Raw genomic sequence first — 25,501 nt, 5'->3', positions numbered from 1 at the left:
GGAAAGAGTCAGGAGCCTAGTCAGCAGATAAGCACCAAGTTACTTGCAGAGTATGGTCATATGCAAATGTACTTCGCTGTCAAATGAGGGGACATCTAGTGAAGTTAAGCATTCCTAGGACTAAGCGGCCTCTGAATGGAGGTTTTCTTTATATTGCATTTTTTGTTTAGGTATTACTGTTCTAACAGGCATCAAGGTCTTTTCATAAAATTTCTGCTTTGAATTCCATGTAGATCAGTTAACCTAGCAGTAGATGAGAATAGGACTTCAGTGACATTACCATCTCAGCTCCATGCAACAGATCACAGTGACAGAGCAAAAGTGTGTAAGAAGTGCTTGGTATCCTTAAGGAACAGTAACTTTGGAAAGACTGTCTAGAACAGTGGTTAATTTATGGTGAGGCAAAACATAAATTCTACGGTTGCCACAACTCAGTTTGCAATTTTGAGCAGAAGTTTTGACAAAAACATTATTTCAGCAGAAAGAGGTGAAAGGAACAGACCTAAGAAGAAACAAGAGAATGAACTGGCACTGAAGGAAAAACAGCTCAAAGGCCTCCTGGACGTATCATCCACCTTCCATCAAAGGTAAGAGCAGGCAGCAGCACTGCCGGCTCTACGTAAATATGTGTTTGCAGATCTACATAACTGACTAGCTGAATAAAGGTCTTGGTTTTGTCTTTGATGGAAAAGAAATATTTGTTGCCAAATTATGTCTACCTTTTGATCTCAGAGAATTACTCATCTTTTTGATACTTATTAATTACAGACTGAAGAACTATACATATAGATTTTGCAAAGAGAGAATGAAAAACAATGCCAAAACATATGCCAAATTTTAAAATAAATTGACATAAATGTAGGATAGGAACTGGTGCTGTCTAATTCATTATGTTCCATCTTTTCTGCTTTGGATATCAAAAGTGTTTGTTCGTTTGCTGTTGAGTAAACATATACCATAACAAAGAGAAAATGTTTGAAGTATAAAATGTATGCTAAAAATGGCAAGAAGATTTCAATGAATGCCTTGGACGATCAAGATTACTTGCACTAAATTTAGAGTAGAATCTTTCTAATGTTAATTAAATCAAAATCATATTTAATTTATTTCTGATTTTATGAAACTTAGAGTACAGACAAAAAGCACTGCAATTCCAAAGGAATAAGTTGTCATAAAAAGCTATATGACTTGGCATGCACGACGCATTTTTAAATCATTGTATTTCTTTACTCTTAGTTTATTATCCAGAACAACACAGCATGTGCAATTTTGACATTGTAAAGAGGATGATTCTTTTTTTAGACATGCTGATACTTCTAAATTAAAATAAATCATTGCCCACTTTCCGTTTTTCATCTTTGTTTGAATTAGTATAGAAATGGATTCATGTACTAAAAGGCTTCATAAAAGATCTGTTAGCTATTAATTATAAAGTTTATAGTTTATTCTGACATATAAATTTACTTCTAGCTGTTGTCTCAATTTTTTCTCCCATAATCTATTCTAGTGTCTTAAACCAAAATACAATGAAATTTGCCTTCATACAAGCAGAAATATGGTATTGAAGAATGTAACTATTCAGTGTCTAAGCTGGTCATAGCCATTAATAATTGAACACATTTTCCTATTGTCTTTATGATTTTTTACAGAGTTGAATCCCGGTCCTGTGTAAATTAATGACAGAATTTCCAATAATTTGTCTAACTCCTATTAAACTCCACATAGATTGTTTTATTTCCTTTTACCCTTAGTTCAAGGTTATGAGTATGAGTTCAAAAAGCAAATTTCTGAAAGCTAACCCCCTGTAAGCATTGGCCATTACAACAGCAACTTTATTATGTGTAGATGTCAGAAACAATTTGTGTTATCTCCTTCCCTGAGGAATTTGATGGGTGATTGACAGCATTGCTTCAAGGTAGATCAGGCAAGAGATCAGAAGAAGTACAGATTCAGCTAAGTTGCAGCCATTCAGGTTCTGCTGTATTAATATTAATCTTTAACCAGCTAAATAAGCAAAGAATATAGTTGTCAATGCTCCTAATTGCTAAGTTTTGAATTACCATGTTTCTGGCTCAGTCTCAATCTGGTACTGAAGAGCCCTGAATGAAATGCCTGATTCTTAATTCCTTATCCTCCCACCTGATCTTCTAACAGCTTGTCTCTTTGGCAAGCAGACAGTAAAGCTGAGTTTAGAAACACAGAATTGTTTTGAAAGCAGACTTCAACATTAGAGCTGAACTCCAGGTTGTCCACATGGACAACCCAAACTCCTGCTGTAATTCCTACCTCCGACAGGAGCTTGTATCCCATGGAGATCCAAGGCAGGTTATTAAAATAAGTAAATCTACCACAACACCTTTTGTCCCAGCAGAAACTGGGTGGTCGGAAACATTAAAGGGTGGCCTTTCTTACTACAAGATCTTCTAAATATACTTTGCCATGATTGTATTTCTTCCTTGAACTGAACAACATTGGTAATTTTAAATTTCTCTTGACCAGGATGGTGCTGCAGCAAAACAAATTTTTGACTCAGTTTGAACTGCAGCAGCAAATTCGTCTGGAGTCTCTGAAACAGAAGCTGCTGAGATTGCATCACCTAGAAACAGAGTTGGAGAATCAGCTATGGGTAAATCAGAGTTAAATGACTCATGGATCTGAAGCAGGCTGTGGCAAAACATTGAACAGGTTGTAAAGGTCTCTTGGCTGTCCTAGTTGAAATAAGTGGTAAGATTCATCATTGTCTTATAGGAAGCGCTTCCCTGATGCCAAGTATATTGTTTCCTGTGTTTCTGCAATGACATATGCCTTTTTTGTGATGCCACATGTAGAATAACATAACCCAGAATCAAGCTTGTTGTATTAACTGACTTCTGGTTTATGCTTGTGTGCAGGGGGCAGAGCAGGACTTTGTGAGTGAGTTGGCTGTGCTGGCCCGAGTTCCAGTGGCTGCGAAGAAGCAACCTTCCAAAAAGAGCAAGCGAGCAGGTTGGTACAATCCCAAATTGTTAAAAAAACTCCACATCATTCCACACATCAGTGTGTTATTTTGCAGTATAACACAATGGAGTTCCAGGAGAGATTTTTCATTGTTGCCATTTCCCTAGTTGGGATGTAAATAAGTAAGGCAATTCCAATGTCTCCCAGCTCACCAGTAGCACAACTACGGAAAAGTATGACCGTTCCTCACTCCAGAGCAGTCCTTTTGCCGATAGATCGCATTGTATCAAATTCGATCAAATATTGTATCGCATTGTATCAAATACCTTGCTCAAACCAAAATTATTTTTCATGTCTTTATCATGTTCTGTAGAAACGACACTGTTCACCTCAGTCGCTAAGTCCCTGGGAGGAGCTTTCATTCTGGTAGAATGGAAAAATCACCTTCCTGCACACATACTCAAAAGTAAAGTCTTACTAAATCAGGAAACTTGAAATATTAATTTACTGCAGTTTTAACAAATTAGTCTGATTAATTATTCAAGAGATACTTAGGGGCAAATTGTTAGAATAGCATTTGTGTTTCCTGATCCACATTTGGGGTGGAGCATGCAAATTCTTAGCCTTTGAGCCATGTAATCCTTCTGTCATTATCAGAATGAAACATGTGCCATTCCACTTGAAAGATGCTGAAAGGTGAGATTGGTGCCTGAAAAGGAAAAGCAGCTCACTCACCTGGACAATTTTGAAGTCTCTCTCCCCAGTCGGTTGTCTCAGCCATGCAGAGCTGTTTGCCCTGGTAGGCACTGTGACCCCAGGGATACATGTGGAAGCTTAGCTCAGGGCCCTCAGGACTTTTTAACATGAGATTGTTCTGATTCAAATCACATGAAATTATGAAATAGCTTTTCTTCTGTTTGCTGGTAGTAAAAAGCCATTTTCAATTACCTGCTAAGAAAATATGATAGGGCTTTAAACTGTTGCACCTCATGGAAACTTATTTCAGTGTTCAGCAAGTGTCAAAGTTCAAGGTCTGCTCTGTGAGAACTAACCAGTGGTAAAAAAACAGTCTGCTAGACTAATGTAAAGTGGAATGATTTCCTTAGAATAACAACATGAACGTATGAAGTGTTAGAGTGTGTTTTTTTGCTTTAGGTTAATGAAAACCAAACAAGCTCTACTATATGTGATTCTTTTCTTATTTAATCTACATGCATTTGGAAATTCAGGGGAAAAAGCAAACTCAAAAAGAAAGACCTTTCAGTCACCAGAATCAGCAGACAAAGATGATTGTCATGAAAATATTCAAGAGCCCCTTGGACTGACTTCTGGCTTATGCAGGTACAGTAGAGGCTAAAAAATGGTATGTGAAAAATTATTTAGAAAATGCAGTACAAAATCTACTTCATAAGCAGGTATGTCAATCAAACCCAAACTACAATCCCTACACTAGCTGAGCTTCTTCCTTAGCAGTTACTTTTTACATGTACTTGACCTCTTCTTTCCCCATACTCTTTTTTAAATTTAGGAAAATGATCTGAGTTTGCTTGTCTGTGTTGCTATGTATTTTATAAATAATTTTGGGTTTAGGTAGAGAAATGAGAAATACTGTTTCCAAATTTCCTTTAATTAGTTTTTTTAAAACCTGAGTCACAGACAGCATAAATCAGCAGAGACAAGTGAATCCAGTGGAACTAGGCTGACATGTAGCAGCCAAAATATGGTCTGTGGTATTTAGGCTTTCAACTTCCACCTTTATTTCAGGAACAAAGGCAAGCGCCAGTCTTTGGTTGACAAGGGTAGCAGCTCTAACAATGATTTTTCTTGATAGATGTTTGAGTTGGCTTATGCTGGGGTGCTAACTAGAGGAGAAGAAATGGCTACAAACCTGAAAGATGCCAGCTGATTACTACGGGCAGATCAAACTAGCCAGCTGGTCGCTGGGGCTTGATATATTGAGCAGAGAAAATCCTGTTGACAGGCAGAGCAAGCAGTTGGTTCTCAGGAGCCACAGGCCTTTGGGGAAAAGTATTTATCCCCTGAGTGACCTCAGCCTGCAACTGACTTCAGGAGATGGCTCCTTTCCCTGATGGCATCAACCCTTTTCACACACTCCTTTCCCACAGCCAACAATGTAGGGAACAGGGACCAAACAAAGGAACGTTTATCTTTATGCAACTTTGCTTTGGCAGCCTCAGCAGAGGCAGCTGAAACCAGCTAGTGCAGAAGTTATAATTATATAGCAAGTGCCTTTCTTCTCATGTCAACGTTAATTCAGTTTAAGAGAGAATTGTAGCATTTGAAAAACTCTGTCTACAATTTTGTTTTATTTTTCTTATTTCTTTCAGAGAGAGGTTACAGAGTCCACAGGAAGGGGAGACTGAACCAAGGAAAAACTCAAAGATGCTAAATAAAAGGGGCAACAGGTAGTAAAAGCATTTATATGAGCTGTCTGAACACAGACTACCAAAGCATTCTTCTGGGGAATCTCAGCAGCTATAAACACTTACTGAGCTGCTTTACTGAGGAACAACGAAGAAGATCAATAATAACTAAGAAATTTTCTTTAGCTGCAGACCAGGAATCAACCCAGACTTCCTTTAGCTGTTAATAAAACATTCCCACTAGGTTATGGTAAGGGTGAACAGGGAAGTCTTTAACGTAAGCTCTTTCAGACTGCTTGGGGAATGTGGAGGGGAGATGATAGTTTTAGATGAGGAATATACCTGAGGAAAGTGTGCTCTCAGGAGAACAGATCCGCACCAGGTCGGTGTATCGCAGTATGGTTTCATTACAATAATGATGTACCATTTGCTTTTGAGCCCTAAATCGGGTCTCAGTATTTTGTGATTGCTGCTTTGGGCTAACAAAAATAGATAAAAAAGTAAAGAATATGTAAACAGATTTCAGATGGTATTGGTACATCAAAAGATTACATTTGGTGTCTCCTTTTGTATTTTAGGGCTTCCAAGGCTATGTATGCTTTTTTAAATCTGCACAAAGATTTTTTTTTAAATGTATTTCTCTGCATTTGTTTCAGATTTATTACTTTTAGGAAGAATGAGAAAAAAATGGTTTACTGTTTTGGTTTTTATACTTCAGTTTCTAGTCTTCTTCCTTAAGTACACTCTTTTGTTTCCAACATACTTTGTTATGCTCATTATGTTTCTTACTGGAATTCTTCTTGTTATGCAAAGCAGCTAGTTCTTACTGGCTGTACAGAGCACCTGTATTGTCTAATAAATTGCCCCACTTCAGCAATCTCTCAGCTCTCATGAAATAAAAATTTCCTGTCTTTTTAAAATGAACTTACATTTTGCTAACTGTTAACCTCTGAACGTTGTAATTTTGCAGTGCACTCCATATAGATAGCGAGAAGGAAGCTTTTACTATTAAGAGATTATATATTTCACACCATGCAGCACAGCAGCGATGCCCATCACAGTGTAATCACCCGATCTGGGTCTCTAATTACCTGAGCTGATCTCTCATCACCCGACCAGGGTCTCTAATCACCCAAGACAGGTTTCTGATTACCGAGAGGGGTCTCCCCGGATGCACTGTGACTCCTTTGGCTGGCAGGACTGAAATGGCTTTTTCTCTCCCTTAGAAAACGTGGAAAGGTTCAGATTATCCCAAAAGCAGGGCAGCAGTGCCCTCTCCTGGGCAGCTAGTGGGGTTTTCATCCCCTTGCTGGTGGAGGCGCGACAGGCAGGGAGCAACGGGAAGGAGCCAGGGAGGGTGCTGGCTCTCAGAGGAACCCCCGCGAGTCTCCACTGCCCCAGCCACCTCCCTGTCTGGCGCTGTGGCCGCTCCACCTGCCCGGCATCTCTGCGCTGGAGCTGACAAATGGGCATTTCTTCTCCCACACAGTCACATCAGCTTCCTGGCAAAACACCCGCTTCTCTTGCCCCTGTTACCAACTTCTCAGTCTCCTTGAGTATTCCATGGGTTCACTGTCCTATTCGACGTCATGTGCAGATTTCATGCATGTCATGGCACTTAACATCACTCCCAGTCAGTGATGCAGAGATTGAACAAGAAAGAGCTTTACTAGACCAAGAAATAAGTGTAGCAAAGGCCAAGCTCAGCTCACAACAGTTGCTTTTCAGTTGAGCACTGTTCAAAGTTTGTTATGGTTTGTTTTTTTTTAATCATAGTAACTGTCAGTATCTGGATCCTGATGCTGAAGATCTCCCTCCCAACTCCTGTCATAGTCATTACAGAGTGATTTTTCATTTTTTTCCCCCCTACCTCTGGCCTCTCAGTTCAGTTTAAATCCATGTGACTGCTTATTTCAAAGGCAACACAGAAGTACTGAGTGAGACTTTTTCATGAGACTCTGAAATACTTTATCACCAGCCAAACAGGCACAACTCATTGCAACAGTCACAAGTTTCAGCACAGAAGTTCCAACTACTCATCAGGATGACAGGATTCTCAGCATGAAATGGGTGAATCGCTGGAGCAGATGATTCAGAGAAGATGCAGAATATCCATCCTTGGAGTATTTCAACTCAGCTGGACAAGGTCCTGATCAGCCTAACTTTGAAGTTAGCCCTGCTTTGAGTAGGAGGCTGGACGCCAGGTGATACTTTGATCATGCTGTACAGGTACATATCAAAAATGCTGCAGAAATTTGGGGAAAAAAAATGCCATGCGCTTTTTTTCCTTCCTCCCTTTTTCAATATCAAGAGTAACAACTATTGCAACAGTTCATGATTGTGTTCAGCCTCACTCACAGTGTTATGGCAAGGGTGTAGCTCAAACAAATTCTAGGCATGGTGTTAGAGTAGCTGTGTGCATTGTTTATCATGAAAGAATCAAAAAAGCCCATCTCAATGGTCTCTCTCTGCTGTAGAAAAATGTGCAAAGCCTTGCCATGCAGAAGTCTTGCTGAAAGGCAGCCTGGACCACCCCAAAGAGATGTGCAACTGAAGACTTGCACTTAGGACCTTTAGCTGGTGCCAGAACCTGTGCAATGCAGGCAGTTTCATTCCTGACATAAATAAGCACTTCTAAGTGTAAATCACGCATGAAGGTCCTTAGATCGAGCCTGTGCACACTGTAACCCAATACCAGGGCAAGCACGAGGTTAGCACCTTCACTCACTCCATCACAGCATCTACAGCAGTCTTTGGGAGCCATTCTGACATCCAGAGATCCTTATACATAGCAGCTTTTTGGTCATGTTTCTTCCATCTGAAGAAATGTATATTCTATGTGTTCAGCACAGACTATGAAGGGCTTAGTGTGCAGCTGCCCAGCCTGCCCTGTGCCATCTGGGAATTGGCTTTGCACTGGGAGAGCTCCAGCTCTCAGCACCTCGCAGCTGTGGCCACTGGTGCTCTGCAGAGCATCAGGAGAGGGGACAAGGTCTGGACCCTGCCAGCTGAAGAAGTGCTGCAGTCACTGATTGATTGCAGGTTGGCTTACTTCCAGTTGTGAGGAAGAAGCTGCTAAGCTTAAAGCTTTTTAAAGCATGTTTGACTATGTATGACTAGACATTTAAAGACAGCCTTGCATGTACATCTCACTGTGCTAGAAAATTACAGAATATGCCATTGGCCAGGGATGGGGCAGGAGAGGTGACGTGCTGCGACCTAACCACCCATATCACTGCAAATACCTCAGGAGATACACCACGCAGACTAGCTTGACAGTGACAACAGAGTCAAAAGGAGGCACTTTGTCATTGTGAGTTAAGCTGTGCAACTCCTTGCTTCAGGAATAAATGCCAAGATTTTACATAGGATTAAAAGCATCCTGGCAAATAAATTCATGGGAGAAAAATCCAGGCAGCAACCAAGTGCAAAGATCTACTTCTCAAGAAATTAGAAGGCATTGGAAATGAGGGAAACACTCAGAGTACTATTGGCATCATATGTTTGTTCTTTTGGTCTCCCATAAGCGTATGTTGTTAGCTACTGGAACCAAGAGAACATGGTCATCTGACCTGATCCAGTCTGCAGTTTTTGATCTTGAGGATGAAGATCAGTGTATTACTAAGAGAAACATTTAATGACTGGGACAGCTGTCAGTTTTGGCACAGTCTTAGCATCTTAATTACCAGCTTTTACTACAAACACTATAATTCAAACATGTAACTGCATTGCTCTATAGCAGACAACTAACACAAGATGAACTGGTCCAAACTATCACTCAGAAAACAATCCATGGATCTCGCCTCCTCTTCCTCATCACCTGATTGACAGAGATCATCCTCAGACTGGTCAGTTAAGGGGTCTGCAGATGGCAATCCGGAAGAGCAGTTTTAGATTGTTAGGACTGTATTAGGTATTAAAAGTTCATACCCCTGCCGCAAATTTTTAGAAGCTTGAAAATTCAAAACACATGAAAGCTTTGCACTGCTTGCTTCTTGCAGTTAACAGCAGCTCCCCACCCACAAGTTCACAAATGGAACATCTCCCAGCTTGGTGCTCTTACAGGGGCACACACTCAAGTACAGTTTCCTATTCTGTAGATGTATTCAGGATCACCAGCTAATCCACATTCTATTTAGTGCTATTGTTTTATTTTTCTAGCAATGCAGGGAAACAGCATTGCTGTGAAATAGGCCTCCAGCAGCATTTACCTTGCTTTGTTTCAAACGCTCATGAGCAATGGCATGTGCCAGCTCTCCGACGGTATAGCACAGTAACCACCCAAGTGAGACCTCCTTCACCTCACCTGGTGACCATGCAGTAACCTACCTGTGCTCCAAAAAAAAGCTGGTTAAATCAGATCCAGGTAGTATTGCTTGTCCAGAGTGGAGAGCCTCGGGCATGGGACCACAGGCTCCCTGCAGGCTGTCGCTCAGCAGCAGCACAGGAGCAGCAGTGAGGCTGTGGGTGTTCATGAACATCGCAGGCACGCTAGCATGTTTCTCCTCAGAGAAATCCTATCAGAGTTACATTGACCTGACAAGCGCAGTCTTGTTCACACAGGAGCACTGAACCGTGAACTGTCTCGCAAACACCCACACTGTTTATTCACCAACACTGCACCTTGGAAAAATAAATGCATGTTAACAACAGTAGATCTTGACTAGCTTGTAGGCAAAGGGTCCTTAGGTGTAGGGTGCTTGTTGTTTAGCGTGTAGGAAAAGTGTATCTGTCAGTACTAGTTACACAACAGTAATTTCTGACACCTCAAGCATGGCAAGCCTCATAGACTGAGTAGAAGTTTTACTCTGAGGTGAGCAGACACTGTGGCTTGCACAAACACGCAAGAAAATCACTAAGGGAATTGCTAACCAGCAGTTCCCAAATTTTCGTACTATGTCAAACTTGCTACTTAGTTCCACGGCTTTATTTGTATTGTCAGGATTAGATTACCAGAACTGTTGCTGGCTCTGTCAACACTCATAATAAATGGGTTGGAAAAGGACAGTGGAGTTGGAGACTTGGCATTTCAGGATTGTCTTACCTGCTGGGCTGTGGGTTATTCCAGGGCAGGTTGTCCTCAGGCTTCTCTGATAGCGTTATTTTACTTCATATAGAAAATCTGAAGCACCAAGTGAGCAAGTTATTTTACTTCATATAAATACCTGAGCAAAGTGAGCAAGCAAGCCTAGGGCTGAGGGCACTCTCCAGGCAATAGGAAACATGAATCTGAATCCTTAGCATGTGGGACTGTTCATTAAAAGCTTTATTTTTCTTTTATTTTGGGAGCAATCAGTTCAGTGCACTGCAGGCTGAATTGCAGTGTTGCTTCACTGGTTCAGATCCAGGCCAAAGCAAAAGCTGGCTATTCAGATCTGCTGCCAAGTTTTCAGACCAAGCTGACCAAAATGGACTTTTCCAGAGTACCAGTTCCTTTCCCAGGCAAGCTGGAAGTGATAGCATACTGGCTTCAGAATAAAACAGGCTTCAGGTAGGCTACTCTGCAAAACCTTTATGTCCCACATGTGTCTGGTGTGCCCACACATGCCCTGTGCCAATGTAATTTAGTGCTGCTTGGAAAGGATGGACCCTAGCCAAGTGGTCATGCAACCCGTTCCTCTGGCACCGTGGTACTACAAGGTTTCCCGGTGCAGGTTTGTAGTGTAAACAAAAGCAAAATGGTACAAGACCAGGGGGACATGTTTTGCTGACCTGCTTATTTTCGTAGCACCCTGTCCTCCACCATAGCCCACGCCTCCCACAGCATCTGCAACACAATCAGACAAGTAAAATGTGATGGAAGAAGTTTCTTTACCTACTGTGAGAGTCAGAAAGACAAGGAGAAAGCATTTCCTTCACGCTCATGGAGAAAACAATTCTGCTTTCCTCACCTTACCTGAAGCACGCATTGTTCAAGGAAACCAGTATGAAGTCCAGTACAGCTTAGGTCAAACTGGAGCGAGCACTGCATACCAGCTCTGTACTACAGATGAAGCTGACGGCAATCAACTACCATTTCAAGCAAAATAGATGCAGTCTTGAAGGTCTTGGGAGAAAGATAATTTAGGTCTCACTTAGCCAAAACTGAGGCAGCTGCAATGTAAACAGTTACATGTATTTTTACTGTGAGCTCTAATTAAGACAGATTATGGCATACTATAATATGCATATGCAGACACCTATACATTTAACACTCCTTGTGATCGAAGGAGGTTTATTTCACATGATGTCAACCTAAAAGACAGATTCTGTTGAGTTTCTCCATTCTACATTTTCAATCATTGAGCAACAGCACTGGAAAGCAGAGGAAGACGCTTACCCATCAATTAATTTCCTTTATTTCACAAGCTTTGAATTCAGAAATTGAACCACAACTAGTAGATCTTGATACGGTAGAGTAAGTAAAAATGCATGTGATTACAAAGGAAAAACTTTGTACAAAAAACTTTAAAAATCCGACGGCAACTTGGATTATCTGTAAGTACCAAAAATCTCATGCAGAAGGAGAGCACTACTGCCCAGGTGGAGAAATCCCTGCAGGGGTGGCAATGGCATTGGTATGTATAAATTATGGCTCTGTCTAAAACAGAAACAAGAAGGACACAGACTTGGAACGTACTGAGTGGGAACAGACAAGTGCTATGGAGACCATTTGTCGTTACGTGTCCCGGTGATTCTCTGTGTCTGAGAAGTGCTTCTTGGGCTTATAATAAATTAAAGGTGAAACAGAAGCTGCTTATACTACTCTACTGCCTACTTTAAAGATGGCCATTTTCTTCCTTCATAAGTGTTTTTGGTGGTGTTCTTCAAATACGGACATTAATCTTGGCATTGTGTCTAGTCAGTTGTTGGCAACGTGTTCTAAAGGGACTCACTCACAGAATGCAACTTGCATAAATAACTCAGTAACATGCATTACCTACTCTAATACAAGGAAAGGGTGCAAAGGAACCACCATTCAGTTACGAGACAAAGCTAAAACCTGTAGTCACTAAAGGGGCAATGGAAGCACCATGCTTTAAGGTGACTATGGCATGAAAGCACAATTGTGAGGCAAGTAGTTCCAAGCAAACACACCACACTATTATCACCTCTTCCTATACAAAAAAAAGAAAGACATTTCATTCTTTATTTCCATTAGTACCAAATAAAACTGTGGGTTCAGTAACACAGATATTGAAGGGAACGGATATTATTCCCACGATCCTTCATCCTGGTGTTTCTGTCCATCATCATCTTTCAGCCAAGACTGGTAATATTAGAGCGACCCCCAGGAGGTGCCACGATGCGGTGGCCCGTACGGCGTGGGTTGTTGTCATCTATCTGAGCTCCTGCAGCAGGAGAGAATCAGGAAACAAAGTGATGAAAAGGGAAAAACCATCAGCAGTGAGATGTTACCTGGCTAGTTCCGGCTGTGTGCCCCTCACATCACCATCAGCTGGTCTCTCCTGAGCCAGACCCCTGATTGAAGTTGCTGAACAGACCTTGGAGGCAAGTTTCTGTGCCTAGCTCCACTTGTCTTCAATGAGAAGTGTAGGCTGAAATGTGATTGATGCTCCCCCTACATGGGGAGTTGTGTGCCACTGACTTGAAGAGCCCATGCAGGGATGACAGCCTACAGATTGGGTTCCCTTCGTGAGATCAGACCCTGACAGAAAACAGGAGTTTTAACTAGAAAAAAAACCCAAACGAGTATGTGCAGAGTGGATTTTTTCAAACCTGCCTCATTGATAATACCTGTCCCCACTGAGTCCGTGGGTCAACAGTACAGTAAATGTGATGTTAGTGAGCATAAATCCATCAGGCAAGTAACACTGAGCTGATTTAAACTCATTCGCACTTCAAACTGCTTTTAAAAACGTTGAAAGGGTAAGGTTAAGGTGACGGCAGGCTTTCCGCCAGGCTAAATGCTGCCTGATCGCACAGCTTCCTAAAGGCAATGTAAGACTACCGTAAAAGCGTAGGATCATTTTAAATGCTATCATAGCCTCTGGTTCTGCTTCATTTCATAAAAACACGCTAACGTGCATTTGCCTGGTTCGGATCAAATTCATAGCACTAGATGCCTTGGTAATACCCAGATCCAACAATAGACTGAAACCACAGCTTCTAATGCTTACGAAAATCCCACTTATCAGGTATTATTATTAGAGGTCAAATTTCTAAGCACTTTTTTGCTTTATAAAGCTGTACGTATCTCTGTGTGCTCACCATGGTCCCAGGTGTATGGACAAAAATATACTTCCACTCCCTAGAAGGATTTTTAAAATACTTGCTCTCCTTGGGCTTTCTTCCAGAAGTTTCATTTAGTTTCTAAAGACAGCATCTGACAGGGGCAAAAATTCCAACATCGGGTCCCACAGGGGAGAAAATCCAATGACTTACATAACAGCATAGGGAGCCACTTATTTACCAACTGGGCTGTAGACTTTTGAAGGATGAGGATTTGACACACTTGTAATTATCTCTAAATTACAAGAATTGCTTCCAACATCCCCAAAGGACTGATTTTTCCAGTCTGTTTTTTAATGTACCATGGAAAACGTTTTGGGAACCAAGAGCAAAGAGGACAAGAAGTATTCTAATCCGTACATGAATAGCTTCTGCACATGATTTGTGACCATGGAGAAGGACAGTTGAGGTTTCCATGTCTAGAAGTTTCTGGTGAGCAGCAGGAAAGAAATCTGAGATGTCTGAGCCACATGGGTTGCACCAGACCCAAGTCCCATCAGCTGTACACATACCACCAAGGGGCCTCAGTAGCATTAACCTCGGCTAACTCTAATGATTGGGTAAAAAATGCTAAAGACTGCAGGCAGAAAAAAAAATTTACACTGCAAACATTTTCCAATTTGTAAATTTAATGTATAAAAACATATGTATATAAGTATATGCCTGTATGTGAGTATACATAATCCTTTCATATTTGATGAAAGAGGTAATTATAATTGAAATTTATCACCAATAATCCATACTCGTGGATTAAAAACATTTCTGATATGACTTACCTGATAAGCTAAAATTGGATTGATGGAGGTTTCTGATTGGTGGGGGCTGGTTTTTGGCAGGGGAGGATTTAGTTGAGGGTGCAGGAGTTGCGTATTTTGGCGTAGCTGGGATTTCATACACAGGCCCATCATACATTCCCCTGGAGACTCCTTGCAGTCCTCCCACCTAGATCAAGAGGAGAATAAAAATCCAGACACTGAATGCTCTGCTCATGCTCCCTAATGATACTCCTGCCTATAGGCAGAGACCACCGAGCAGAGAGCTATATTCTGCATTAGCTGAATTAAAAACACATCTAAAACTTCATCAAAGCTGCAGTCTGCTTTATATAAAAGGAAATTATAACGCTTCCTCCCTCAATTTTGTATCTATAAAAATTATGAGAGAGATCCTTACTAGTCTTCCTTCACAGTCAGTGGGGAGAAATGGGATTCAAAAGAACAACAGGTCTGACCTACCTAAGATATTTATTTTAGGTAAGATCATTCACCATCACCTTGTCCCTCTCCATTCAGAGGCTTTTCAACAGGGTTGGTTCAGCTGCTGAATCCCACACTTTGGTTGTTGCAAGACTGATACCCCCTATACTGACTGCAGCAGTTTCACTCCTACCTGTGTTTTCTCTGCTTCTCCCCTCCAGACATCTCATTATCCTCATTAGCACGCATTCAAAAGTGGTGGCCATTTGTAAATTAAAATTTCAGAAATCTCTACTTCTTGTAATCAACTAGAGAACCAATTCTACGCTAGACTGTGGCATGGGACCCATCGCTCATTATTTGTCAATAGTTATCTGTCATTTGAGCTCTGATTTCAGTTTGAGGTCTCTAGATTTTATTCCTGTACAGTTCCTGTAAGGAATGTGAGAAAGAAACAAATCAAAACAGCCTTAAAATCACAGGAATCTAGGAAATAATATTTTTTTAAAATAGTTCAATTTTCAGGATAAGCCTGAAGCCATTGAATCGCAGAATCCAAACCTCATCAAAAAGATCAGAAATCTGTAGCTTACAAGATTATTGTTTCAGAGCCATTTCCCCAACAGGTTAACAGTGAAATGAAAATACCATTTAGAAGGACACCATTCATAGGGATTTCAGGGAGCTCTTACAAAAATTAATGCCTTTTCCTTGCTTTTGGTGATGGGGACATCAGGCTCAGAACAGCCACTGTCTCGCAGGCTGAGCCAAAACTAATGCCTAGAAGGGAGCAGCTGCTGATCACAGCAATGAATCCATCTTCCAGGGACCCACAACGGCAGGAATTTACAGTGCTATCCCTGCTCAAGGGATAAATGTACTGCTATCCTGTGCCAGTTACAGCTCTGCAGCCCCTTGTTAGACATGTTTTTTTCCATATTCCTTTGTCGTGGACTGGCATATTCAAATGGTGGCTGATACGACCATCACTGGGTTTTTCTAAATATTTCTAATCGATAAAATTCAATAGTGGGAAAAGAAACACGGATGTGGATCTGGTCTCCCTACCTCTCGTCTGGCACCAGAGGGAGCTGCAAGAGCAAAAATGCCATTCCCTTTCTTTGCCCTTTTGCAGACCTATCCTAAGTACCTAAAATCAAAAGCTTTTCCTAAAATCAAAAGCTTTTCCTAAAATCCAGGCCCGCTTGCAAGACACAGGTTACTTGGCCCAGTTACGTTTGTACAAACACCTGGTACAAGACACCACTATAAATGCTGCTAATAATCAGTTCAGCGAATGCACCAACAACAGTTCAGAGATGCCAGATACGATGAGTATCTCTGGCTTGCATGCTCCTCTCTGGTGTGTGGCTGTTGAGTATGCAAAGCTTAGTAATGTAAAATTCTGGTTTTCTTCTGGCTAACCCTCCTTCCAAAGAAGCTCTATCTTCTTCCTGAATTTTAACTAAAAGTAAATTTAATTATTATTCCAGGTCCCTTCAAAAGTTTGCACAGCTGGACACCAGACAAATATGCCCAACTGGCATTTAAGTGCTCTACCCACTGAAGCTCATGGTGTAAAGTTACATCAGTTCACACTTGCAGAGGAACAAGGTTTTTGGTCACATTTTGAATGAGTCATACATAGTCCAGATGATATAGTCTCATATTAGCACAATAATTAAAAAAAACCCATGTGCTACTGTGGTTCCAAGTGTGTATGGCTATAAAGAAGATTAAGATTAATCTGACATTACCTTATTCCTGATTTTGATGCGCTGGTAAAGGTATTCAGGGAAAGGTTTGCGAGGGATGAAGCGACCCATTCCCTTATTTACGTGCAGATTTCCATCTTCAAACACAATCTTCCCTTGGCTTATGACCACGAGTGGGGCACCATGACACTCCATTCCTTCAAAGATGTTGTACTCAACAGCCTGGGGATCAACCAACATACTCACTGCAAGTTCAGCACAAGATCTTCGCAGTTAGTAATTTACAATCTGCATTTGTAGTCATAGTTCTAGACAACTGATGTCATCTAACTCAACTGACATCTATCTCAACTGACGTCATCTATCTGGACTTGTGCAAAGCCTTCAATACTGTCCCACACGACATCCTTGTCTCTAAACTGGAGAGACGTGGATTTGACGGATGGACCACTCAATGGACAAAGAACAGGCTGGATGGCCGCACTCAGAGTGGTGGTCAATAGCTCAATGTCTGAGGGGAGACCAGTAGCAAGCAGCGTTCCTCAGGGGTCAGTGTTGGGACCGGTACTGTTTAGCAGCTTTGTCAGTGACATGGATGACGGCATTGAGTGCACCCTCAGCAAGTTTGCCGATGACACCAAGCTGTGTGGCGCGGTCGACACGCTGGAGGGAAGGGATGCCATCCAGAGGGACCTGGACAGGCTGAAGAGGTGGGCCACTGCCAACCTCATGGAGTTCAACAAGGCCAAGTGCAAGGTCCTGCTCCTGGGCCGGGGCAATCCCAAGCACAAGGCGGCCCGGCCCATGGCAGGGGGGTTGGAACTAGATGATCTTTAAGGTCCCTTCCAACCCAAACCATTCTGTGATTCTATGATCTGTATAAAATTGTTTTGTCTGAATGAAAAGGAATGCATTTCAATATTAAATTATTACAAAGAATATCTTTGATCAGACTTTCCTGGATCAGACTTTTACTTTTATTGCTCAGTTTCCATCAGGGCTTCATCTCATTTGTTTTTGAGGACTTCCCATATTTATCCAGAGCCTCTAGCAGTGCGATAGCCCTCATAAGAAGGAAAATTGACTCAGCTGCCAGATACCCAGAGGTACCCACCATACATGTGATGTAACTGTGTAAGGGAATTTCAAAGGGGCCAGCACAAATATTTCTGTCTGGAAAAAAAGCCCAGAAAGGACCAGGAAAGCCTGAATCTAAATGGGAATGACTGTCAGTAGGCAGGTGATTAGCACTTTCTTGAAAATACAGAGAGATCCCAAAACTGAGAAATAGAAACTGAATCACCTACACTTACTTTTTAAAGGTTTCTAAAGGTCTGTGTCTTTTTAATATAACACATATTATTTGATTTCCTGTAAAACATTTGGAAGAATTCCCCAATATAAAAGACCAAAGTACTGAACAATAAGGTAACAACTTTGAGATACACAACACATAAGACAAACCCTGTCACTGTCAAAATTGAAGCAACTGTGAGTCACTACTACTCAGCACTAAGGGCAGAGAAGTATGCAGCAAAGCTTTGGAATGAAATAGAAAACCTCAGCCATGAAGCTGCTCAGAGCTGCATTATCCAAATATTTAATCATCTGTCACAATTTATAATACTAGTGATTTAAACGTGCAATTTAGAGTATCAGATGCTTTTCAGGTGAGCAAAAACAGTGAGCTGGTTTAAAATTCATCATCACAGCTGTACTAACTTCAGCTGCAGACCTGCTGATTCACACCTTGTTACAGATCTGCCACAAGCACGCAAAAAAATAGTGCGATGAAATATGCAGAGACAAAATAAATCCTTCCTGATCCCAGTGCTTCCGATGCAAGATATCGATACTTCAGAAATATTTACCCATTTCAGAACCAGAGTAGGCAGTTACATCACTCCTTTGTATCCTATATATTTGGTGTTCACATGAATTAGATCAACATTTGAAAAGCAACAGTGACATTTCTCTTTTCTTGCTGGTTTTCCTTTTCTCCTTACCGATTTATGGCTTTTAGCTGTTATAGTCTTCACCTTATCAGGATCCCAAATAACCACATCAGCATCCGATCCTACAGCGATCCGTCCTTTTCTTGGATACAGATTAAAGATTTTGGCAGCATTGGTGCTGGTGACAGCTACAAACTGGCTCTCGTCCATCTTACCTGTGGCCTAAAAACAATGTGACTTCAGGAAAACATGTTTATAAAATGAGGATTTACTATTCAGAGTGCGGAACGATGAGGGAGATAACGGGAGGGCGTGTGGTTCGTAGAGATGGCAGTGATGCATGAAACAGAGGTTTTATCAAGCAGGTTTTTATACAAGGCATGGGAGTTTCAAATAAGTAAACGTGTAACTCCTGGCATCCCAAAGAACAGCCAATAAAACCTTAATGCAGATGACACCATCAGGTTGCTCAGTTATCCAAGGACCCTTTCTCGACACACTGATGCCTAAGTGTTCTGGTGTTCGTCCTAGTCATTTCCAGTTGAATGCTTTAATGATTTTAAAACACAGAAACTTATGAGAATATTACAAGATTAAATAAAAGACCACGATTCCGGATCTTTTAGAAATATTTCTTGCAAATTAAGTCCCTTCTACTATCAGTATCACCAAACCTACTAATCTAAGTAAAACAACCCCGGGTATAAAGTCATTGCCTGGAGAAATGTCACTACCAATTGAACTTTTTATACAGTCGGTGATGGATTAATTGCAGCTGTCCACAGCAGCCTTTTGATTTTTCAGTTGAATATTTTGGGGTCTTCCCTGGCAATAAGCAAGAGCAACATTCCAAGGAAGAACAAGAATGCCAACCTTTTTACTATTAAATAAACGCTTAGCTCCTACCTGGTTAAACATGAGATTTGCAAAATATAAGCTACTCAGTGGTCCAGGACTGAATGTTACCAGATGTAAATCTCATGTTGCAGCCCCTGCTGCAGCTCCTTCCCTTTGCAGGAGTAACAAAAGGGAAATATCGCTGGCTGGACTTTGCTTGCTTCCCCACTCTGCTTCTACATGGCAGATACCTGCAGCTGCCTCTGTGCTTGGAATCTCAGTAGCGGTCGCTGAAGAAACTGGATGTTCAGCACAGTCTGTGAGAAGTGCTCAGGAGAGTGTTGTAACTACTACTGCTTCCCAGTTTGCAACACGCATTTGAGTGCAATGCAGTCTAAGGTAATGAGTGTGAGTGTGTGCATGGGGGGGTGTGTGAAGTCGGACAATGGAGGGAGAACACCGCTATATATTAGGTTCCATGGAACCATTAAAAAAATGGCTAACTTATACTGGCACCCCACCGTAAAACATGCCAGTAAGAATTACATGCAGTGTTCTCCTTCAAAGCATTTCACAGTCTAGCCTGAGGCTCAACTGCCATCCATTTGTAATTTCTCAAAAACGATGAGACACTTCCCAAATTCAAACAATCCACTCATCACGTTTATATGGGGTCCACTTCAAAATCATTAACTGCTCCAGATCCTATATCTCTGAGAAGCATCTACTCTGACACAACTGGAAAATTGAGCGATGTAGTCTGTGAAGCCTCGGGTCACATAAAACATGATGGTGTTGCACTGTCAAAAGGGAAACACAGCCCTGAGTTTACAAAATGAGAGGGTTTTGAAATAATCCACCTCATAGTAGCGCTCTCTCAGGGAATTCTCAGAAATATGTTAGAAAGTCACTTAAGTACTGGCTTTCATTATTCAGCCAACACTCAAATTTCTTTTTAGTCCGTAAAAGCAAGTAATTACTTACTACAGCCTTGTCCCAGACAACAGTCATTCTTTCCTCAATTCCATTGACCCCTTCAGGAATCATAGTGAAGTTGTCCTTTCCAATGGCTTTCTGGGCAGTGCTATACGGGCAGTGTCCACTTCCCGTCACCTGCAGGTCCCCACTGTGGAGTTAACACACAGAAGGTTTAGACCAGGCCCCACACCAAGGTTACCTTGGGCTCAGACTAGCTGTGCATGGACCTTTCAAGCCTACACCCCGAAGGCATAGGCTGTAAATCACATCAGCAGCATTTACATGTTGGCTACAGATCATTGAAGAGCAACAATGGCACTGGTATCACTTTCCCATGGAAGTCCCTGAACTCCAGATTACAGCTCCCTCGGGTTCCCAGCTGCTTATCAACAGAGATCAGGCACAAGCCCACCAACCAGGACAAAGGATTATTCCAGGATTAATGAAATGATCAGAAGCTTGGATGAAATGCCTACCACTCTCAAGGTAAATTAATTGATAACCATGTTGAAAAATCACGGCAGATTTTACAATGCAAAATTATAAGCATCAAGCTTGTTTTCCTGTGTTTCTCCCCTGCACATATATTTTTCTTGCAATTTTTACACAAATATTTCTTGACTGACCTTCCAAAACAGAACCATGAAAATAAAAAAGGAAGAAAAGTCTTTTATCAGGTAGTCTTCTAATTAAGCAAAGAAAGGAACAGTGCAAGTCAAACATGTGCTCTGGATTTTGCTAATTTAAAGGTCTTACACAGAAAAAGGCATGGGGTGAAACACAAAAAGAGCTACCAAAGAGTAATGCTTTTATTTAACAAGTCCTTTTTTCCTGCCTGGTGAAAATTTTTTTCAGAGCAGAACTGGATCACAGCTTCTCTTGGGAATAAGAAGGAAGAACATAGCCAATACGCAGAATCTTGCAAAAATAGAAACACAGAAATAAAACCGGTTCTTCAATATCCACAGGAAACAGGTGATATTTTTAGCACTTGATTAATCGTACAGGAGTCAAGCACATTAAAACACACTATGATTTCTCTTCCATCGCTCCAGAAGGGTGATGTCTCCAAGAGCCTGTCATCCTTTTCTTTAACTGATTACGTATGAATGATTCTGGTCCACAAATTTAGATTCCAGCAAGCTAACAAATAGCCAAATAGAGAGGAAAAAAGGGTCACAGACCAGTAATCCTAATGCAATTTTCTGGGCTGCCAGCCCTAATGATTGCTGACAGTCAGAGCCTCTTTTGGCCTCTTTTCTGGTTCTTCACCATGCTCACATCTATCCATCTATCCAGTTTTCAGCACAAGCTGAACCCATGTATTTAATAGTGAAAGGGCAGTGATGTTTTAGCTATTACTGATTATTAATGACTGCCTGGTGTTACTCCGTAAGACTAAAGCAAATCTATCAGTTAAACATTAATTTATTCTAACACAGCAATAAAGTCACAAGATTGCAATGCCGTTTCTTCCTTCTTGCTCCTATTCTGTCAGCTAATCTTCTCATGGCTTACCCTCTCTGCTTTCTGCACTCTGAGGAATACGACCATGAAAACATGAATGTCGCAGCCAGGCCCTGTACCACCGCCCTTTTCCCTGGAGTTATGTTCCGCTCCTTACTATTAACGCTATTCCGCTATTAACTCCTACACCTGAAAGATAAAAAGGAGTTGCTTCCGCTGAACTCCGTTTTCCCTCTCCTCTGACACGTAATGACACACTGCACTCCCCGGTCTAGGCAACAGAAGACTTCTGCAGCTGAAGCACACAGCTCAAGAGCTCCCCAACCCCTACCTTGTGGTCAAGCACGTGGGCACTCCTCCTGTTCAGCTATACCCTACCGTCAAATAGGGAATGAGCATCAGAGCAGCTCAAGAACCGAAAGACAAGAGGGGATCACCACGGAAAACATCTCCACAAAAGAAGGAGCGGTGGGAACTAAAAGTGAACATATGTGTATCTTTAAATGCCACATCAATACCTGGTCATCTTATTCTTCCCTGTAAACAAGGCTTTTGCAGCAGATTACGCCTGCCATGAGGCACCAAGATCTCACATCTCTGCTTCAAAAGAGTGGCAATAATGCGCCAGTACACCATAGAAGATGGTCCTCATGTCCATAGATAAAACAAGGACCAATCCTCATGAGCTATGCTGGATTTTTATCTATTCAACTTTTCAAAGTGAAAAATCAACACTTTCTGTGAAAGCAGCACAAGCAGTATGCTGCATACTTGCAGAGGTAGAATGTCATAAGGACATTTTAATGAATGTATAATAATGATCTCCTGATGAACAGTGCAACAGAAAAATGAAATGCTGTCTTTACCATCATCCTTGCATAAAATTCCCCACAAATGCATGGCAGACTGATAAAATATTCAGTTCTTTTTTTAGTTTCACAGTATAGAATTAAAGTATTAAAACTGAAAGCAGGCTAAGCTGCTGTCATTTAAGATCTAGGACTTTAAGCCACTAGGAAAAAAAAAAAGCATTTTTGCATGCTTGGAGGATAATGAAAACTTCTGTGACTCCTCAGTTAGTCTTTCTGATGTTAGTCTTTAAAAAAAGTCATTATTCGGATTCCGGTTCTAAAAATTCTCTTGTTATTTTAGCTAATCTGTTTTGGCCTACATACTATTATTTTGTGACTCTATTCTGGAAAAGATACAGCCAAACATTCTGATACACATTCACATGTGCTGGCTAAGAGCCTCACCCTCACACAATGAGCTTCACTCTTCATAGTGCTGGATCAGACCAGAAAAGTCGTTTTAATTCCTTGTCCTTATTTTAAGGAACAGAAAGCTCAATTATGGAAAATTATTTCTCCTACCAGACCTTCACAACAGAATAAATTCCTGCGTATTCTTACCAGAAATGCCAGTAACCCTGAGCTCGGCTGCGCATCCATGGGTAGTGCTGTGCATGCAGCATCACTAGGGCAGCCGAATTAAAACCTGGGTTTGGTGGAGGGCACAGCCTGCCCTGCCGCGTGCAGGGAGAGATGTGTGCACGCTGCAGCAGCAGCACGCACTGACGGCAGAATCCACCTCAAGGGCAGCTCTGCCCAAGCCTGAATTACACATGAAGGAACCTCCTATTACCAGCCACACTGGCACTGCCTGCCATACAGCCTGCCTGGCAGTCATGTGGAAAACTAACCTCAGGAGGAAACGTCTGCTGAAGACCAGTGGGTCACTATTAGGGTTCAAATTCTACTGCTTTGTCTAGAGCACAGGAAACCCTAGAAGGGGTAGACAGCAGGTGAGATGAGTGCCAACACATGGCATTCAATAAGGTTTTGACTGGTAAGTTGAGTTCCTCACTCCAGCTCTAGCAATCTGTCCTGGTGGGACTTCAGCTGTGAATTTCCATACCATTTCAAAGCAGATGGTCTTTTGCTTAAGCTAAAGAAGACCCACAGTTGACTACAGGCAGAAAATACTTTCAGGGATAGGTTTACAGTCTGGGATGCTGGCAAGGCATTGCTGATGTCTTCTTTTCTATATAAGAGAGACACTTCTCCCTCTGCTGTCCACATTCCTTTCATCTCTCTGGTGACACCATCTCTCTGCCAACCTGAAGACAGTCAGCCCATGACCCTATCCTGTCTCCACCTGAGTCCCTGACAGTCTCCTTTGCAATCCACTCTGGCCTCTTTCTCCTGCCTGATGTACCTTCTCCACATGTACCACTAATCTGTGCTGACTTCCAGCTTGAGGACCCTGAAACATATAAAGACACGAGGCAAGCTAAAAGTAAAAACAAGGCTGCAAGAACTAAACACAGGGAAACTTGCATCATTTTGGTGCATCCTAGAGGAAGGAAAACTACCAGGTCAAAAGTTTGCAACACACAGGAGTTAAAATCACTGAATTCTGCTACAAACACTTACAATGTAGTTTGTGACAGCCTCATTCTCAGAAGTGCTCACAGCTTACAGCCCTCCACCAGCTTTCACAAAAACTGCACCAGCAAAGTTTTCTCAGTTCCAGGTATCTTTGCATTCAGGGACAACCCTGATTCCAGGAGCTGTGCTTGTTAGATACGACCAGGGCTTAAAACTGAGTCTATTCCCACAGATGGATGGTCTATCCACCAGACTGCTGCTTATGCTGGACAGTGAGGATGCCATCCAATCATGTATTAACAACTTGGCTGGAGAAAACAGAGAACTAGGGAGAAAGCCAGCTCCAAGTCCTAGGCGAAAGACTTTATCTAGCTGTACAACTAGGAATCACTTGAAAAGCAGAAAGAAAAGGAATTAATTCCTCGATAGCCAGCAGTTGCCTCTATCATGCTAACCAGGAGATGGGGGTCCATGCCTGCTCACCCGACTGACAGCCTGAACACAGGGATATAACACCCCTTTGTTTTCTACTGCCTCTTCCCTGCTGTTCATGTGAGATGGCTCTAAAGGAAACCGCTGGCCTGACCATCAGCCTGTAAAAGTAATGAAGGTCTTACCATGCTAAGAGTGAATTTAAGTGATCTGGAGTGGTAGGATCAGGGCTCAGAGGTGGCGAGGTCACAAAAGCTGCAGCCTTTGCCCAGTTTTTGCTCCAGTAATGTGTCCCATCTGTCCCCAAGCTGGCAGTGATCGGCTCTCCAAAAACAAGGGGACCTTGGGGATAGCAAAGATATACAGGAAGTGATTACAATCCACTCACTTTTCAGCACATTATGCTGCTTGCTGCATGCAGCCATGTATAATTTACAGATTGCTACATGGCCAGCATAGCTCCCAGAAAATTAAGTAGCCCTGGCTTTGTCTGTGTGATAAAAAATTAATCAGGAGGCTCTCTGAGGTGCACACGCTTTTGATCAGCATATTTACAAAGTTCCCTCTCTAATCCAGAAGGAGACCGTTCAGATCTGGTTTTAATTTGTACTGTTTTAATCACAGCCATGTTCTCTCTCTGTCGCTCCAATTCGGAGTGCATTTAGGTGGAGGATGGGCTCCAGCAGCCAGATGCCTTTTTACTACTCCCAGGTTAGGCACAGTACCAGCAGATAGCAGCATATGGTCTCCAGCACCATATTTCCCAAGTCTCCAAGAACACAAATATCCCATCTGACGGGGATCCAGCCTTCAGCAGCAAGGCCAGGAGCGAGCACCAAGCACCTCTAACAATCGGCTTGCTGCCCAAGCCACCCCTCAGAGGGTAATACCCTGAAATACCCCCAAAAGGCACAGAGGACATGCTAGGCCCTGTTAAGAAGAAAATATCTCCCTCCCATGAGCAGAGATACAGCAAAG

General features: G+C 41.9%; 2 protein-coding genes across 2 annotated transcripts in view; one reads left to right on the top strand and one right to left on the bottom strand.

Moving 5' to 3' along the window:
• EVC (Ellis van Creveld syndrome) overlaps positions 1 to 5,367 on the top strand; it is a gene marked incomplete at its 5' end in the record, with an annotated part of 50,007 nt that extends 44,640 nt beyond the window's left edge. The window contains 5 exons of the mRNA XM_010158972.1: positions 479 to 587; positions 2,500 to 2,626; positions 2,892 to 2,985; positions 4,167 to 4,278; positions 5,286 to 5,367. Of these exons, the coding sequence (XP_010157274.1) occupies positions 479 to 587; positions 2,500 to 2,626; positions 2,892 to 2,985; positions 4,167 to 4,278; positions 5,286 to 5,367 (524 nt within the window). The remainder of the gene's footprint in view (positions 1 to 478; positions 588 to 2,499; positions 2,627 to 2,891; positions 2,986 to 4,166; positions 4,279 to 5,285) is intronic.
• Positions 5,368 to 11,642: 6,275 nt separating this feature from the next.
• DPYSL3 (dihydropyrimidinase-like 3) overlaps positions 11,643 to 25,501 on the bottom strand; it is a 33,785-nt gene continuing 19,926 nt past the window's right edge. The window contains exons 8-13 of the mRNA XM_010158971.1: positions 24,709 to 24,865; positions 20,241 to 20,382; positions 18,471 to 18,641; positions 16,507 to 16,686; positions 14,330 to 14,495; positions 11,643 to 12,652 (exon numbers count right to left, since the gene is read on the bottom strand). Coding sequence (XP_010157273.1) covers positions 12,561 to 12,652; positions 14,330 to 14,495; positions 16,507 to 16,686; positions 18,471 to 18,641; positions 20,241 to 20,382; positions 24,709 to 24,865 — 908 coding nt within the window. The 3' untranslated portion in view covers positions 11,643 to 12,560. The remainder of the gene's footprint in view (positions 12,653 to 14,329; positions 14,496 to 16,506; positions 16,687 to 18,470; positions 18,642 to 20,240; positions 20,383 to 24,708; positions 24,866 to 25,501) is intronic.

Source organism: Eurypyga helias, unplaced genomic scaffold, assembly GCF_000690775.1.
Source record: "Eurypyga helias isolate BGI_N326 unplaced genomic scaffold, ASM69077v1 scaffold31549, whole genome shotgun sequence".
In the NCBI taxonomy this organism is placed as follows: domain Eukaryota; kingdom Metazoa; phylum Chordata; class Aves; order Eurypygiformes; family Eurypygidae; genus Eurypyga; species Eurypyga helias.
The sequence above is the reverse complement of the archived record's forward strand: the minus strand, read 5'-3'. Positions and strand labels throughout refer to the sequence as shown.